Raw genomic sequence first — 15,928 nt, forward strand, 5'->3', positions numbered from 1 at the left:
ATTTTTATTCTCAGTTTTAATCAGATTTAGACAAGTCACAGTTAACCTGAACTGAGAAGGCATGCAAACACTACCAAGTGTTTTCAGCTATTGCAGTATTTTTAGAAAAACTGGTTACAAATGAACCAGTTTTTTTTATTAGAACAACAGCAGATGTGGCAATTAGAAGATTAAGACTTTAATTAAATAGGTTTATTGCCTGGAGTTATACATGAGAACCACTGTTTTTCAACAAATCCTTCAATCCCAGTAAAATGCCATGCTTTGAATCCCTCCTGAGTAATTAATATAGCTTTTATCTTTCATGACTTTGTATGGATTTTACCCTAAAAGGTATAAATACCCCTATGCAAGTTTATCCTTTGGTTTCCTGTGAGCCAAACAAAAGAAACCAAAGTTTCAGGCAATGCAGGCTACTGGTAGTGGATCTGATTAGAACATAACAGGTCTTCCACCCAACTTTTTAAGAAATGTCTGTCCTCTACCTTTATTCTTATCTTTAATGTAGTTTTGAAAAACTCATTTAATGTATTCCATAGCTACTTTTTAAATTATTTGAGGATTAGTCATTGCTGAGAATTAGCTGTGTCACTACTCCCTTGGATGATCAAGCCTTGACCATACTCTTTTTCTAAACCACATAATTTCATCATGCATTAGAATCATAAAATCTTAAAGCTGGGAAGGGACCACAGAAATCAAGACAGCTTTCTATTCCGTTACCACTTTGGAAATCTGCCCTTAGACCCTTAACCTTTACTTCTGCCCTGAACCGCAACCCGCCCCCAGTAAAAAATCTTGAGAGAAATCTGAAGAACTAAATCTAACACCAAGTGAAGAAGCGGACTATGAAAATTACATTCGAGAGAGGAAATTATTTTTAAAATAGTTTATGATATCCTATCTCTAGGGAATCCTGGTCATGTTTATTCATAACACATAGGTTGCTTTCTTGCTAGCTATGAACTACTCAATGACCTAATGATCTGAGAGGAAGGTCAGTTCAAAAATTGCATTTTATAAAAATAGATAGGGTAAAATACAACAAATAGTTACAAATGCTTTGGGACCTTAGGAGTCCAGGCCTATTTTAAAGATAATATATTACTAGAATAATTTTGACTGGCTGAGGAAATCATTGCAGGATAAAGTAAAAGCTAAGATTTTTATGTCTGTGTTTATAATGTGGACTTAAAACTTCCTATGATCTTTGGTAATATATGCCAGTTTTGCTCTTATCTAGTATTTTGAGCTATCACACCAAGTAAGTGAAAAAGAAATAGCCTTTTAAAATTTAAACTTTTAAACATACATTTATTTACTATATATTGTACCTGTGAAACCCATTTTATAGCTCTGTAAGATAATACCATTGAACAGTAACAAAATGAATTTCACTCATTTGAGTGATAAGTGATGATGCATCTGTGAAATTCTTATTCTTTTATTTCATGAGTATAAATCATTCTTTGATTTTTCTCAATCTCAACTAATAAAAATGTTCTATCACCTCTTTTCTGATGAAAGGCTTGGCAGACAAAGGATCATTATCTAAACAATAGATCTTAAGGATTTTGCTTTTCCCTGAAGGAAAATCAGAAAGGTTGCTCAATTTGTTTTGGTATATAAAATGTCAGTGAATATCTTTGTCTTTATAGAATACTACAAACCAAGTATTTTCTCACACCAACCTTGAAAAAAATTAAACCTTTTAAAAATGGCATCAGACTAGCAAAAAGTTTTAAGTCTGGAGTTTTTCATGTTAATGAAGTTAGCAGGAACTTTTTCTTTGTAACTTGATTCCCCTTGCAAATGGCCCTCATATATTTCCTGGAGAATTTGAGGTTCGCAGTTCTTATAGTTTTCTTTAACCCTTGCTCACCCTGGCTCCCATGTCCTTCCTTTAATCTGAAGCTACCCATTCAAATGGCTCTGTCCACACACGAAACAGGTGTATAAACAGTTCTTTGTCTGAGCTCAGAGACTGTGAGGCCAGCCAGATAGGACCTTGTTTAATTGTTCATCTCGTTAGCATACAGCTGACAGAGTGCTTCTACTGGGGGACTAGAAGGGGAAGGAAAACCCCTAGGCCTGCTATGCTCTAAATTTCAATTATTATGAAGAGCTCCATTTCAGAATAAAAGGCCCATTCCATTAAATGACATCATCTTGCATTCTGAATCTTTACAATCTACCTATGGCCTTATTTTTGTGGGAGCTTCTGACAAGGGACTTGTTTTCATTTAATTTGGCCAATGGCTTCAACACCCACAATGGAAAAATGTTAAATCTAATTAGTTGATGAATAAGAGGTCTTTTGAATTAAGGGACAGACTGAAAACTACTCAGTAAGAACTCCTCTCTGATTTTGAATTCTAATAATTTGTTCAATTTGTACTATTCACTGAGTACTAATGATTTAAATTAATCACTATTAATCTACAGACTGAATAAAGGCTCTTTATGTACTGTAAGTATTTTGTTTTACCCAGAGGGTTTTATGCTAAAACTTGGAAGAATTCCAGTTGTTATGATTCCTTTTGAATAATATTTCCATAAATATATAATCTGTATGGATTTCAGGCTTAAAAAACTTGACATTTAAACAATCTTGAGTTTAAAAAATCATATCAAAACCCTTTAAAAGCACTATAATGTGGTCTTAACGAAATTTTAAAAAATTTAAGTTGCCCATTTGGGAAAAAAATCGGTTAGAAAAAGTAAAATACAGTTAAAAAATAAACTCCTTCAGTTTAGCTGAAACCTACACATACCATTTCTACTGTATACAAACCTATACTAATAAAATTAAATACTGTCTAAATATAAGGTTAAAATGATTCTAAATTTACTCTGATAAAGTGACAAAAAGTGCTAAAATTTTGAATAAAATATTACTCTATTTGCCTTAGTCTTTAATAACTGAATCTTAAATCTTTTAGAACTAGGAAAAATATAGTTTCTCTAACTGCTTTAGGATTTAGAAAACAGACATGATTTATATTTTAAATCCTTATATAAAGTAGCTTTAAGTTCTACAATTGAACATTATTTGCTCTCATATAAGACACACATCTCCAACCATAGCTTAAACAACAAAAAACCCAAGCAATCCCCGCCCAACCCCACCCCCCCAAAAAAAGACATGCCTGAGTTAAATTTCCTCAGGACTTGTAACAAAGAAATCAAAAGACCTCCTGGATGTAATTTTATCCTGTATCATAAATGAGGAACTTTTTAAGATTTGCATCAGCCTTCCATTAACACAAAACCTTCTAATCTAACTTAGTTTGAAGTTGAAATCACTGTCTGAACAATAACTGAGCACTTTGTGTTAAAGATAAAAGTGCTATTACAGAGCTATCTCATCAGGCCTCGGTATTTTAGATATTACAGCCATAAACTGATGTGATGTACAATAACTTTATATTGCTGAGACCTCTTTGTAATGCCTAAATGAAATTAATGAGTCTCATTCCTTTTCAGTTTTCCACTTAATAACATTATTTTTTTGCTGTCAGCAGTTTATTCTGAGTTTATTCTTACATTAAATAAATGGGAGCAAAACTATAGTCTGTCCAATGCTGACATTTCAATAGTTCTAAAAATCCTGATTTTGTGTTTTAAAATTTAAATTATACATCAATCACATCCTAATAATAGTGTCTGATAAAGCCTTAAGTTTTAATTTGCATTAAGAAAATATGAAGAAACTATCCAAAATATTGAAAGGGAGTAGGAAATTAAGTAAATGAAAATGTTAACCCTATTCAAAAGTAAGATCAAATGTTAAAACTAGGGCAGGCTGGCTACACTAATTATATGACAAGGAGTAGTAATTACCCACTTCCTAGTCTCTTTTTCTGATATAATAATCTTCAGGAAATTTAATTTTTGTGTATATTAGATAGCTAAAATATGTTAAAAGCTTTCTGTGGTTGAAACCTCATTTAATCCTAACCTTTGATGCTAGTCAAGTTTGTTTAGTTAAAAGAAACAATAGTCAAAGTTAAGTCTTTTGATATTGACTCCTATTAATATTTTTGGCAGGTGGTAGTCTTATTACCTTTGTGTGAAATATAAAAATTGTTTTCTGGAATAATGAAAAAATAGTAATTATTTCATCTATAAGACAAGAAGATGGATCTACAAATCAGTAGATCAGCTGTAGATGATCTTACTGGCATAATCTTGTTATAACTGAAAATAATGTAAAGAAATGTTCTCAGCAACAAAGCTATTTCCTTGATCAAGGAGACTATTTTGGTTAACCTGCCCAGGTAGACTTCACACCACAAGTTATCTTGATAGCACTGAAGGCTGAGAGCAGAGCTCTCTGTATTACTTTTATCCTGCCATCAACTCTTACTCTTCTACTCCCAGTGCATTCTGGCTCACCTCAAATATTCCAACTACTTCAACAGAACTCCCAAACTACTCAATAAAACAAAATAAGCAAAAAGTTATAGGCTCCAAGAAAAAGAAAACAAAAAAACCCCCAAAAAACAAAAAAACCCCCAAAAAACAAAACTTGCTAACTCTCATTTCCTGCACTGGGAAGCTAATTTATGTTCTAAATCAGGGATTGGCAAAGTATGCCTATAGGCCAAATCTGGTCCTGTTTTTTGTTTTTTTTAATTTATTTTTTTGTTTTACTACTTTACTACTTTTTTTTTTGTTCACTACTTTTGTTTTTTGTTTGGCTCTTTTTTATAAATAAAGTTTTATTAAAACACAGCCACACCGATTTGTTTTCATAACAGCTATGGCTGCTTTCATGTTACCAAATCAGAGTTAAGTAGTTGTGCCAGAGACCATATAGCCTGCAAAGCTGAAAATATTTACTATCTGGCCTTTTACAAAAAAAGTATGCTGACTCTTCTCCTGTAAATGCTAGGAGAGAAAGTAACATCATATTTAAAACTTGGAATTAGGATGGTGACCTCTAGTAAATGCCCACAAAAATCCATTACATCAAAAATTTTATTCGAATGTTCTGTGGAGTTCCTGGAATGGTATTTATGTTTAGTAGACCAGTTTCTACTCTCTGCAGAAAAATAAATGAAGTGATGAAAATTAAATATTTTTGAGAGGAAACTGACCTTACAAATTCTAAATGGTGATACAGAATTGCTGATAAACTGATATTTCTGTGGTTACTTTGTAATAATGGCCATGTAACCTCCATTTTTAGGGGCCTAAAAAATACTAATTTATGTTAATGCAGAGGAAAAGTATATAAAGTACCAGAAAGTTAAACAAGACAAAAAAAGAAAAGTGATTCCAGAACGTAAAACTGTGTTATTTCTTAGTCATGATCAGTTAGAAAACATGGGGGTGAGATAATAAAAGCAGACTAACTCTTAAAGATGGCTGGCAACAGTTACAAGATGTCCCCCAAATCACACACCCTCCCAGAATATGAAAAGAGTTGATTCCACATAAGTAGGTACAAAGCATGTAAGCAAGGCTCCTGGCAGTACTGATGCAAGCCCTCAGACATGAATAACAGCCACCAGGATAAGAGTTTTCCTCAACAATATGCCTAAGACTTAGCTGGGACAGTCACTGGCTGACTGTGATCTTCATTTCATTCCATTCTTTGGTCTTTCTGCTGAAACTGAGAACTGAGTACTCACAGCTAAGAAGTTCATTTCAGAAGGATGGGAGCTGAATACTAACTCACCTGACGTTGTCAGATTTTGTCAGTTAGTAACTTTTGAGGGTAAGCCTGGCAGAAACATCTGCATCTCCACCTCCATTAGTGATTGGAGAGGGGGTGGATATAGTAGATGATGTCTGGCAGACTTTTCTCAGCCCTGTGTCCTCTAAGAAGGTTATAAAAACTGAAGGGAGACCTTGATAGACAAACTCAGCAATAGCTTGGGCTTAGTTGCTGCAGCACTGATGCTGCTTCTCAGACTAAGCCAGACTCGCCTCATGTTTCAGGAACTCTCTTTTTCTAGATTACCTTGAATTTTTTTCCTTTTTAAAGAATATCTCTGGCAGCTCTGAAGTAGGGAGCATATTCCTAGTGAATATAATGGAAGCTACTTTCTTAATTAAAAGCTTCAGGGCAGTATCTAATATTAGAAACAATTTTTCCCTTAACAAGTTCTTTTAAAATGCACTAGGTTTTTACATGGTTTGGAGGACTGGATTTTGAAAAATCTCTTTTCCAACTTATATCCAAAGTTGGTAAAAACAACCTCCCAAAGATAGAAGTTCCATTTCATATAAATTCTATATTTATGTGGGAGGAGCCAGAGATATATCATATATTGTAGCAGATAAACTGGAGAAAGGAGCAGTGGGCTATTAACAATGAAGAATTAAAAAAACGATTAAGAGGTGAGGACTAAGAATTGCAAATACTGCAGCTGAGACAAGCTTAGGATTCAAACATACTGATTTTCAAGTCATTCTTCTAAATAAGGATAAACAGTATTTCAGCAAAGTAATAATTTATACTTGCAACTAATGCTATCTTATTATACTGTTAAAATTATTTTATTACTACCACTAATAGTGATTACAATATTCCCTTATATTTCTAGGAATTCAGTAATTTAAAAATGTTTTCACATTTATTAGTTTATCAATAGCAACGAAAGCTAATTTAAAAGGAGTCTTAATTTCAAGATCTTCTGATACTAAAAAACAAAAACAAAAAAACTGGTTGTTAAGATATGTGGGCATCTAACGTCACCTATGCTGCTGAAAACACTGTTCTTAGGAAACCAGGCAGCCTTGTTTGATGTTTACTTCAGCAACTCCAGAATGAATATAAATGGCTGTCTGATATATGAATTTAAATGTGAAAATCTGGAACCAATCCTATTTTACAGAACACAAGACTTCAGCATTTGGGGCACCTAATTATTGCGATGATAGGTGAGTTTTAGCCTTGATCACACGGCTTACAGCTAGAAATCTGTTTCATAGGAGAATATTTCACGGCATGCAATGAATCTTAAAAACCATGCCATAAACATGCAAACACATGGTTTCAGTTAAATAGCAGATTCAAAAAGAGCTTCATTCCTTTAAAACATAATTTGTATAAAAAACAATGTAAGACATTCGACACAGAATTTTTGATGTGCATGGCTGCAGAATTTTACTTTTTTCCTCCTTTAAAGAACTACCACGTTAAAAAAAAAAAGGGATTGAACGATTTTACTCTCTTCAGGGATTAATCTAAAATTGTTTCCTTTCATTGTCACTTAAATTACAGTCATTCTTAAAACTACCCCACATTTTTCCTTCATTTGGGAATAAAGCTTAAATTTGGACCTGTACAAATAATATTACATTCGTTCTACTATTGAAGGCTGGTTCCAAATTATAATAAACAGCTTTTCTAGACCAGAACCCTTGAAATTCAGTCTTGCTTTATTGATTTTGATATTAAGACTTTCTACAACTGTTTCAAGGCAAAAACTGTTCTGCCAATTATTACATATCTGGAAAAAAAATCCAAGTTTAAGCTAAAATGATCTCTGTAGAAAGTTTCTGCTTTTTGCACATGGTCATAGTAGGATTTTAAGGGCCAATGCCCAGCCAATGACCCTGCCCAAGACAGTAAAAGAAATTCTTAAAAGCCCCTCTACCTTCCTTCCTTACAGAAAGAAGGAACCTCTCTCCCTGAAAGATTTCATGAAAAACATGTAGGACAATACGCTTCAGAAGTTATTTCAAAAAGGATGAGCACTATTTTACCATTGAAGCAGGTCGACTGCTTGTAACAAGGCTTGATCCACCATAGTTTGAATTGAGGCTTCCAATTGGTGCATTATGGGATGGTCCCAATAAACTGTGTATATCACTGTGACCAGCAGGCAAACTGGTGGAAGGTCCCACGGCATGGTTCCGCAGCACATGGATAGCATCATCCAGTCTGTCCAAACGATCCTCCATTCGAGATTGCTGTAGGGATTGAAAAAAGACATGGAGGTTACTGATGTTATCTATTAAATTCATTAAACTGCTATGTTTCCTACTTCGGGATATAGGGAAGACAGCAAGTGAATATGCAATATCAAGTAGCTTCAAAAGAAACTACCTGTACTACGAATCAACAATTAAAGAAAGGATATTTGTAGACTATGCTAAATTAACAAAGCTTCAGAAGCAAATCACTGCTTCATAAAATCTATTTACCAATATAGCATGAGGTTATTTCTTTTAGCTTCTACAAAAGCTGAAGGCTACTCTACTGTGTCTGATACTCAATTATCATTGATAAAAAAGATAACCTGTACTTTAACACTGATCTTTGAAATCAGGGCAATTTGGGGGAGAGTCTTCAAATCCATCAAATTTAAGTTGTAATTTTGTTTTAAGTGAATATTTTTAATACCTATCTGAAATGGTGACCACATCCAAATGTGCTCTTTCAAAAAACTGATGAAATGATATTGTCTGTCTGTGAATATACACATGCCCCATCCACAAACATATTAGAATTTAAGAAAATAAAAGCACATGCCAGTAGAGCTCTTTTAAAAAGAATCACACTCAACAAAAGCCTATTCTTACATATTGTTACAAAAACGAAAATAGTCATTGTTTGATTTTAAAAGACTCTGGAGTCTGTACAGGCTTGATGATTTTAAATGGATAATAGGAAGTATAATTAACTGAAACACAAAAAAGGCACCATCTAAAAGAAATAGTACCTCACAGACATCCTTTAAGAAGGACATTGCATCTTGCAAATGCTCGTGAAGTTGCTGCTCAACTCGATTTTTCTGGCAAAGTCAAGACAGAACAGGAGGCAAAGCACAGGTTAAGATTAACTCCAAAAGAGATGAGGAAATAGCTGATGTGCATGTCAGCATAACATGTTAGTAAAGTTAACGCGGAGACCTGCAAGATCTACTTGTATTAAGGTATGAGAAGGCTGGGATTCAACAGCAAAGTTATAAGGTTAGCATCTAAATAGCACACATTGCTTATATTTGCTTATATGTGAGAAGAAAACTTTCCTTTAATTTAAAATGTTCTGTTAGTCACAGAAAAAGAACTTTTCTATTTGCAACCTGGAATTACTGAATGATAGCATGACTTAACATTCCATCAAGTCATCCTTATTTTGTTTTTATAATGCTTCGTAATTCTGTGCTAAGTATAGAAAGGCAACAGTAGTTAACATCCTACCACAAATTCTTCACGCTCAATACCTAGACAGGCTCCTTTATTCTACTGCTTTGTTTGTCAATGGTTTTGCTTGTACAATTTACATAATACATTCTTTTTTAAAAAAGAAAACATGGGAAACAATAATCTTCCTGACAAAAATAACTGATGTTACATTTAAAAATTTTAACAGAAATGTAATAAACTATACACAGTATCATCATATGAGAAAGAGTAAAATACAACCATTTTGCAGTGCTGGACTAATTTTCTCTTACTTGGTCTGTGTTTTTTTTTTCTTCTTTAAATTTCCTTTACATGTAAACATAAAATTATAGTAAAATTAAACCCTAGATCTGTCAAAGAAACAAAAATCCCATAACACTATTTTAATACCAGCTGTCCTGAGACCAGAAGCCTGATGTCCCAAAGAACAGATGGTAAAAGGCACACCCAATGTGTCTTATATAGTTCAACTAAATCAGGCCATTTGTTAGCAAAGAATTCGTGTGTAATGCTATCCTACTGTTTTTTCATTGTTACTCAAGATTTTCTGGAAAAAAAAAAAAAAAAAGAACTCCACACTATTAGATAAAAGAGACCTTGTATGTTTCTCGGAGGCTCTTACCAGGGAGTGGAGTGAGTTTTCATAGCTTGGGGATGAAGGAGCTTGCCCTCCAGGTCTGGGCCACTGACTGGTACCTGTTAAAACAAAACCCAAAAGTACCCACACACCTTGGTTAACTCAGTGATCTTGATAATGTTCTGAAGGAAAGGGTAAAGATATATTGTAAGTGTGCATAAATTTATGTGAAAATTTTTGTTCAGTCTTCAGCATGTTACTGGCTACTGATAAACCCAACACATTAAAAAATTTTTTTCATTATTAATATAACTGTGTAGGGAGTTGAGAAAAAAAACTATACTTTAAAACATAACTATATTTATGTTTTCATGTTCTTCACACTCTGTCCACATGCACACATATCTTGAGAAAATGTACTTAAAATATGCATAATTTAAAATTCTGTCCCTCCCCCCATATTTTTAATCTTTATGATCATGCTATTAATGACTTACATTAATATTCACCTGATTCTCTACATCATAATTTGCTTAACCACTGTTACCTCACTGCTAGACATTTTGGTTGCTTTCATTTGGCTATTATGAATAGTAATTGAATATCACTATATTATGAACGGTAATACTGTGTTTTTTCTTTTGGGGAATATGTCTAAGGATAAATAGCATTTCTAAGTTAAAAGGTATGAACATATTTATGATCCTTAATTCATAAGGCCAAAACTGCTTTCTAAAGGGTCATGTTAACTTGTGCCTCCAGTAATGCACAAATGCACCAATTTCAAATGATTGCAAATACATTTAGGATTATCTGCTAAAAATTTTCCCAACATAATTGACACCAAAACATATTATTTAATTTGGAAAATATCATCATGAAAATTTTTCTTTTTTAAATTTACTTATTTATTTTCTTTTTTTGGCTGTGTTGGGTCTTCATTGCTGCACGCGGGCTCTAGAGTACAGGCTCAGTAGTTGTGGCGCACGGGCTTAGTTGCTCTGTGGCATGTGGGATCTTCCCGGACCAGGGCTTGAACTCGTGTCCCCTGCATTGGCAGGCGGATTCTTAACGACTGAGCCACCAGGGAAGCCCCCATCACAAAAATTTTGTTAAATGTTGTTTACTCTTCAACTTTAGAAAAGTGGCAATATAATAAAAAAAAGAAGACAGAAAAAGCAAGGATACAAGTTCAGAACAGAAAGAATAAAAAGGAAAAAAAAAAACAGAAGAAAAAAATAAAAGGATTAATTCATTCATGTATTGGGGAGAATGCAGCGTTTTAAAATAGCTTTAGGGACCTCCCTAGTGGTCCAGTGGGTAAGACTCCACGCTCCCAATGCAGGGGGCCCAGGTTCAACTGGTCGGGGAACTAGATCCCACATGCATGCTGCAACTAAGAGTTCACATGCCGCAACTAAAGATCCCACGTGCCACAACTAAGACCTGGCACAGCCAAAATAAATAAATAAAATAAATAATAAATAAATATTAAAAAAATAAAATAGTTTTAAATAGCTTTAAAATAACCAAAATAGCTTTAAAAAGAAAAAGACAAAACAAATGATTGAAAATCTTTACTATTTCATGACTGTGCATTTGAAAGTAAGTTATGTATAGAAAATAATGAAGACCATTCAATTAAATATATGGTTTTGTTCTTAACAAATCTTCAGTGACAAACTGAATTATCAATATATTAGAAATCTGAAGTTGGAGAAGGTTTACTTAATTTGTCTTATTTATTGCTAAATGAAATTTTAAACTATGTTCCACCAGAGCTTGTTGTTGCAGGTTAATCTGCCATATTTAGGAAACTAAAAACTTATGGTAAATTGGAACTATTATAGTTCACTTTAGCTGAGTAACCTAGTAATTGTATTCCTATTAATCATTTACATTTTGTTAAGTTGGATACATAGATTCTTAATAACCTGATTATATTTCACAGTTACATGAATACTGTTCTGCTCATATAAAACAATTTTAAATACTAAAATTGTAAGAAAAATATATGTTATATACTTCATCAGCTAACAATTTTTTTTTACTTGTAAGCAAACTACAAATTATTCTGAGTACCATTAAAGGCTTCCTGCTAGACATACAAATGTAATCATAACTACATAAATTATGGACAATCTAAAACTGCCCACTGAAACAGAAGCCTTGTAGGCTAATTTTATAATTAGCAAGTAGAATTTAGCAACCAGAAAAATCTAGTAACTGACTACATGAAGAATTCGTATAAAAACAACCAGCTAACACTTTACCATTGATTTCAGTGCATCAGTGCTTTCCAAAACTGATGTAGAATTGTGAATTTTTATGTGGATAAGAGGTTAATCATGATCTATTTTGAAAAAGACCCAAAATTATTTTTAAAAGTTTCCCTTAATGTTTACAATATTTTATTTTCAATCATTTCCCCCAACATCCTTGGGTGATCAGCCTGTGACAGAGCCTGATTATTACATTACTTAATTTGTGTGGATTATTAATACAAGTTTTATATTTAAACACCTCAGAACTGTTAGCACACATCTGGTTTGCAAAACAGGCAATTTTTGTGGTTCTTCACTAGCTTAGTGTTGAGGAATGGGATGTGTGCACAGAGTTACTCAGGCAAGAAATCACCTATATTCATTATTCTTTTGATAGTGACATGAAGTAACTTTGCTAAGGTCTATCTTCAAAATATACTTTATTAAACTGGAAAAATATACATATACTCAAACCTATTTTGTTTTTATTATAGATTGGGCTGCCCCACTGTGACGTACTTGATTAAAATAGAATACTGACATGGTTAAATCACTGTTATCTGTTTGAACTTCATACTAATGCCAAGTTGTATTTCATGGACTGAGCACCTTAAACCCCACTTAGTCATTTCAAAAATTCATGCTATTGGTCACAAAGGGGATGGCTGGTTAGTTAGACAGACTGAGTTAGCTCAACAGAAGTCAATCCTATGGCTGGTAAAGCTCAAAAAAGGGCATGGAAGTTTAGTGGATACTGGGAATCAGCAGACCTGCATTCTGGTTGATCTGTACTATCAATTAATCTTGAGTCCTGACTATAAAATAGGCACTCACAGTTTTTTGTTTTTGTTTTTAATCTGCCTTTATGAAGCGAATGAGATAAAAGATATGAATGCACTCACTCTGTGAGCCTAAAGGTCTTTTTGACCATGAGACATTATTATTATTTCTTCCTAATGATAGATCTATCATGTAATCAATGAAGAAAAAAGATACATAGATTTTTGTAATTCTGGCCCACTGACGGCTTATTAGCTATGGATGAGAACTTTGGGGTTGTGAATGGAATTCAAATTCTAGACAGAGACCATAATGCTATAGAATACCTCTGACACTAGACAGATCTGCATCTTTGTCTTTTTATAAAACTAGTGCATGAATAAAATATACAAATTTATTTAGAATCATACTGGTATCTTTATCTCTAGCTTGTAATCACCAACTGTAGCATTATTACACAAATATGGAAAAACAAAAGTACAAAGGCTAAAAACCTAAGGGGCTTCCCAGAGAAGAGGTTATTTCCCCCCTTCCTTCCCTGTCACCTGCTATCTGGTGGTAGACATGCACAGAGGTTTTGGGCTTATACTACTTCCTTCTGTTAGATAAGGGCAAGCTTTCAACTATTTATATAGTTAACAATTTTTGTAATTGCCCTGAGCTTTTTAGTGACCACCCCCAAAAGCTAGCTGTTATTCAAGGATTATAATAAATGTACTTATATCAAAATTTATTGACTATTTCCAGAGAACAAGTTAGCTGACAAGGATAAGGGAATCGAATTATTTGGCTAGAAAATCTGGAAAGGCTTTCTTTGATCACTAAATCTAAAATTCATCCAGTGTTTCTGATCTGTTCTCACTCTGAGCGGGATTCAGTAATATGCCACCTAATAAAACTGGTTAATAAATTTAGAGAACAGATAACATCATTTTGCATGGCTGAGAGAAATTCTTAGGACTATTTACCATGCATTTTCTTATTTTGTTAGTTGTTTCCCTTTGTAATCTCACCCTAAACTCAAACTTTCATGAGATACTCCACACGTGGAAAAGGTTGAATAATCCTAAACGTAGCACTGAATGCTTTGCTTTCCACAATCTGGCCCCAGCCAACCTTTCCACTTCCAATAGGTGAAGAGTTCATAATCAGTCATCTCAATGACTCTGGATGAACAGGTCATGCACTTTCTTACATCTTGATCTTTGTCACGCTCTCTTCTTTTATACTCAAAGTTCTTTCTCCTTTATACTCTCTTCATGAAGTACATCCGGAGAACTGTAGTTTAGAGTAAATTCTGACGGTTCTATTTTCATGTGTTTATCTCTATTTTCTCAACTAAACTGAAAACTTGCTGCAGTCAGGTAACTGCTTTAACACCAGGCACACTGACAGATGATAAAAATAAATATCTCATTGATGAAATGAGCCTAAACTGAGGAATCCTTTCTCCCCTATCTCCTCCCACTCCCTCTTTATTTTTATTGTGGATGTTCTGAAGATTATTATTGAGTACTGCAATTATTAAACTTTTATTCATTGATATTCTAGAAGGAGGTAAAGAAAGGCGAAGAGTGGTTTTGTTTGTCTGCTTTCCAAGTTCCCTTAGTAAACATATTCTTTTTTTTTCTTTTTCACATCTTTATTGGAGTATAAATGCTTTACAATGTTGTGAGTAAACACATTCTCTTAACTCAAATACTCATGTCTTTTCTCAAAGGACAACTGTATTAGACACAGCCATACTTCTACCTCGCTGCCAGAGCCCAGATTTTGCTCAGAAGGTGGGGGAGGGTGTCCATCCTTTCCTACTGTGAACCAAGAAAGAGTAATTCTATTCTTAGCTCTTGGGAGAAATCCTAATGACTAAGACAAACATGGTGGTCCCATTTCTGTTGAGTAACTCTGTTAAGCCCAGTGCTGGTCAATGAATCATGAGGGAAAATCTGTTGAAGAGGCTTCTGGAAAAAGATTCTTAAAAGACATATAATAGATGATCCTTTTTCTTACATGAGACATGGTTATGTCCCTATGTGGTACCTTCAACTGCTGTCTTGCCACCAGCCTAAGAAAGAATTGCAAAGAAATAGAGCAGGAGCCCTGACTGGTCCAGGAACTTGCCCTGCTATGGGCTTTATACAAGATATCCAAAATCCCCTTATTATTTAATCCAGTCCAGACAAGAGTTTCTCTTCCTTTCAGCCTAAAGTATCCTAACTAAAACAATATCGTCATCTCAGAAGCTTCTTTCTCGTAAGCATTTTCTATGCAGGAATGTTATGTTCTTAGTCTGAAAAGTTCCCAAGGAAAATGAGCAGGATTTAAACAAGAATGATGAATGCCTTAGAAACTGCCTATGTTGCTTTGCACCTGTGCAACTATTCTTACAAGGTCTGTCCTGAGTCTGACTGATGCTCAGGCATAAGGAAGAGGGCAAGTGTAGAGCGCACATAGCGGGGAGGAGTTTTTACTCTAGATGATAGGCGCCTGCCACACAAGGTACAAAATAATTTGTACATATTATATAGGAGCTCTGGTTTGCTCTATCTTTTTCATTTTTCCTTCAACTGTGAATACTTCATCACCCATTGCTTTCCTTTTTTTCCTCCTCCCTTTCCATGTCTGCTCTGCCAGTGTGGGGTGTGTGTGTGTGCGGGGTGTGGTTATAAGAAGAAAACACTAGACACAGGAGATGAGAGACAGAGATGCACCTGTATAAAATCAGTCTTTGATGCCATTTCAACAGGAGTATATGAAAATATTTTTCTTTTGAGTATGACTGCTGAATTGAAAAAAGAAGCCTATTAATACCTTCATTACACAATTTAACATTTCACAGATTTTCATTAATCAGCTGAATTAAAGGTGGAAAGAGGATATCATCCATTAAACATCAAATAAAAATGGAGGAGAAGGGAAGGGTAAGCTGGGACAAAGTGAGAGAGTGGCATTGACATATATACACTACCAAATGTAAAACCGATAGCTGGTGGGAAGCAGCCGCATAGCATAGGGAGATCAGCTCGGTGTTTTGTGACCACCTAGAGGGGAGGGATAGGGAGGGTGGGAGGGAGACACAAGAGGGAGGGGATATGGGGATATATGTATACGTATAGCTGATTCACTTTGTTATAAAGTAGAAACTATCACACCATTGTAA

At 34.3% G+C, this 15,928-nt stretch overlaps 1 protein-coding gene across 4 annotated transcripts in view; it reads right to left on the bottom strand.

Moving 5' to 3' along the window:
* Nucleotides 1-15,928, bottom strand: part of TCF12 (transcription factor 12) — a 371,138-nt gene that overhangs the window by 20,817 nt on the left and 334,393 nt on the right. For all 4 annotated transcript variants that reach the window (XM_061180287.1, XM_061180286.1, XM_061180288.1 and 1 more), the window contains 2 exons: nt 9,770-9,843; nt 7,723-7,929 (listed from right to left, as the gene is read on the bottom strand). In XM_061180287.1, the coding sequence (XP_061036270.1) occupies nt 7,723-7,929; nt 9,770-9,843 (281 nt within the window). The remainder of the gene's footprint in view (nt 1-7,722; nt 7,930-9,769; nt 9,844-15,928) is intronic.

This window comes from Eubalaena glacialis, chromosome 2 (assembly GCF_028564815.1).
Source record: "Eubalaena glacialis isolate mEubGla1 chromosome 2, mEubGla1.1.hap2.+ XY, whole genome shotgun sequence".
Taxonomy (NCBI): Eukaryota; Metazoa; Chordata; class Mammalia; order Artiodactyla; family Balaenidae; genus Eubalaena; species Eubalaena glacialis.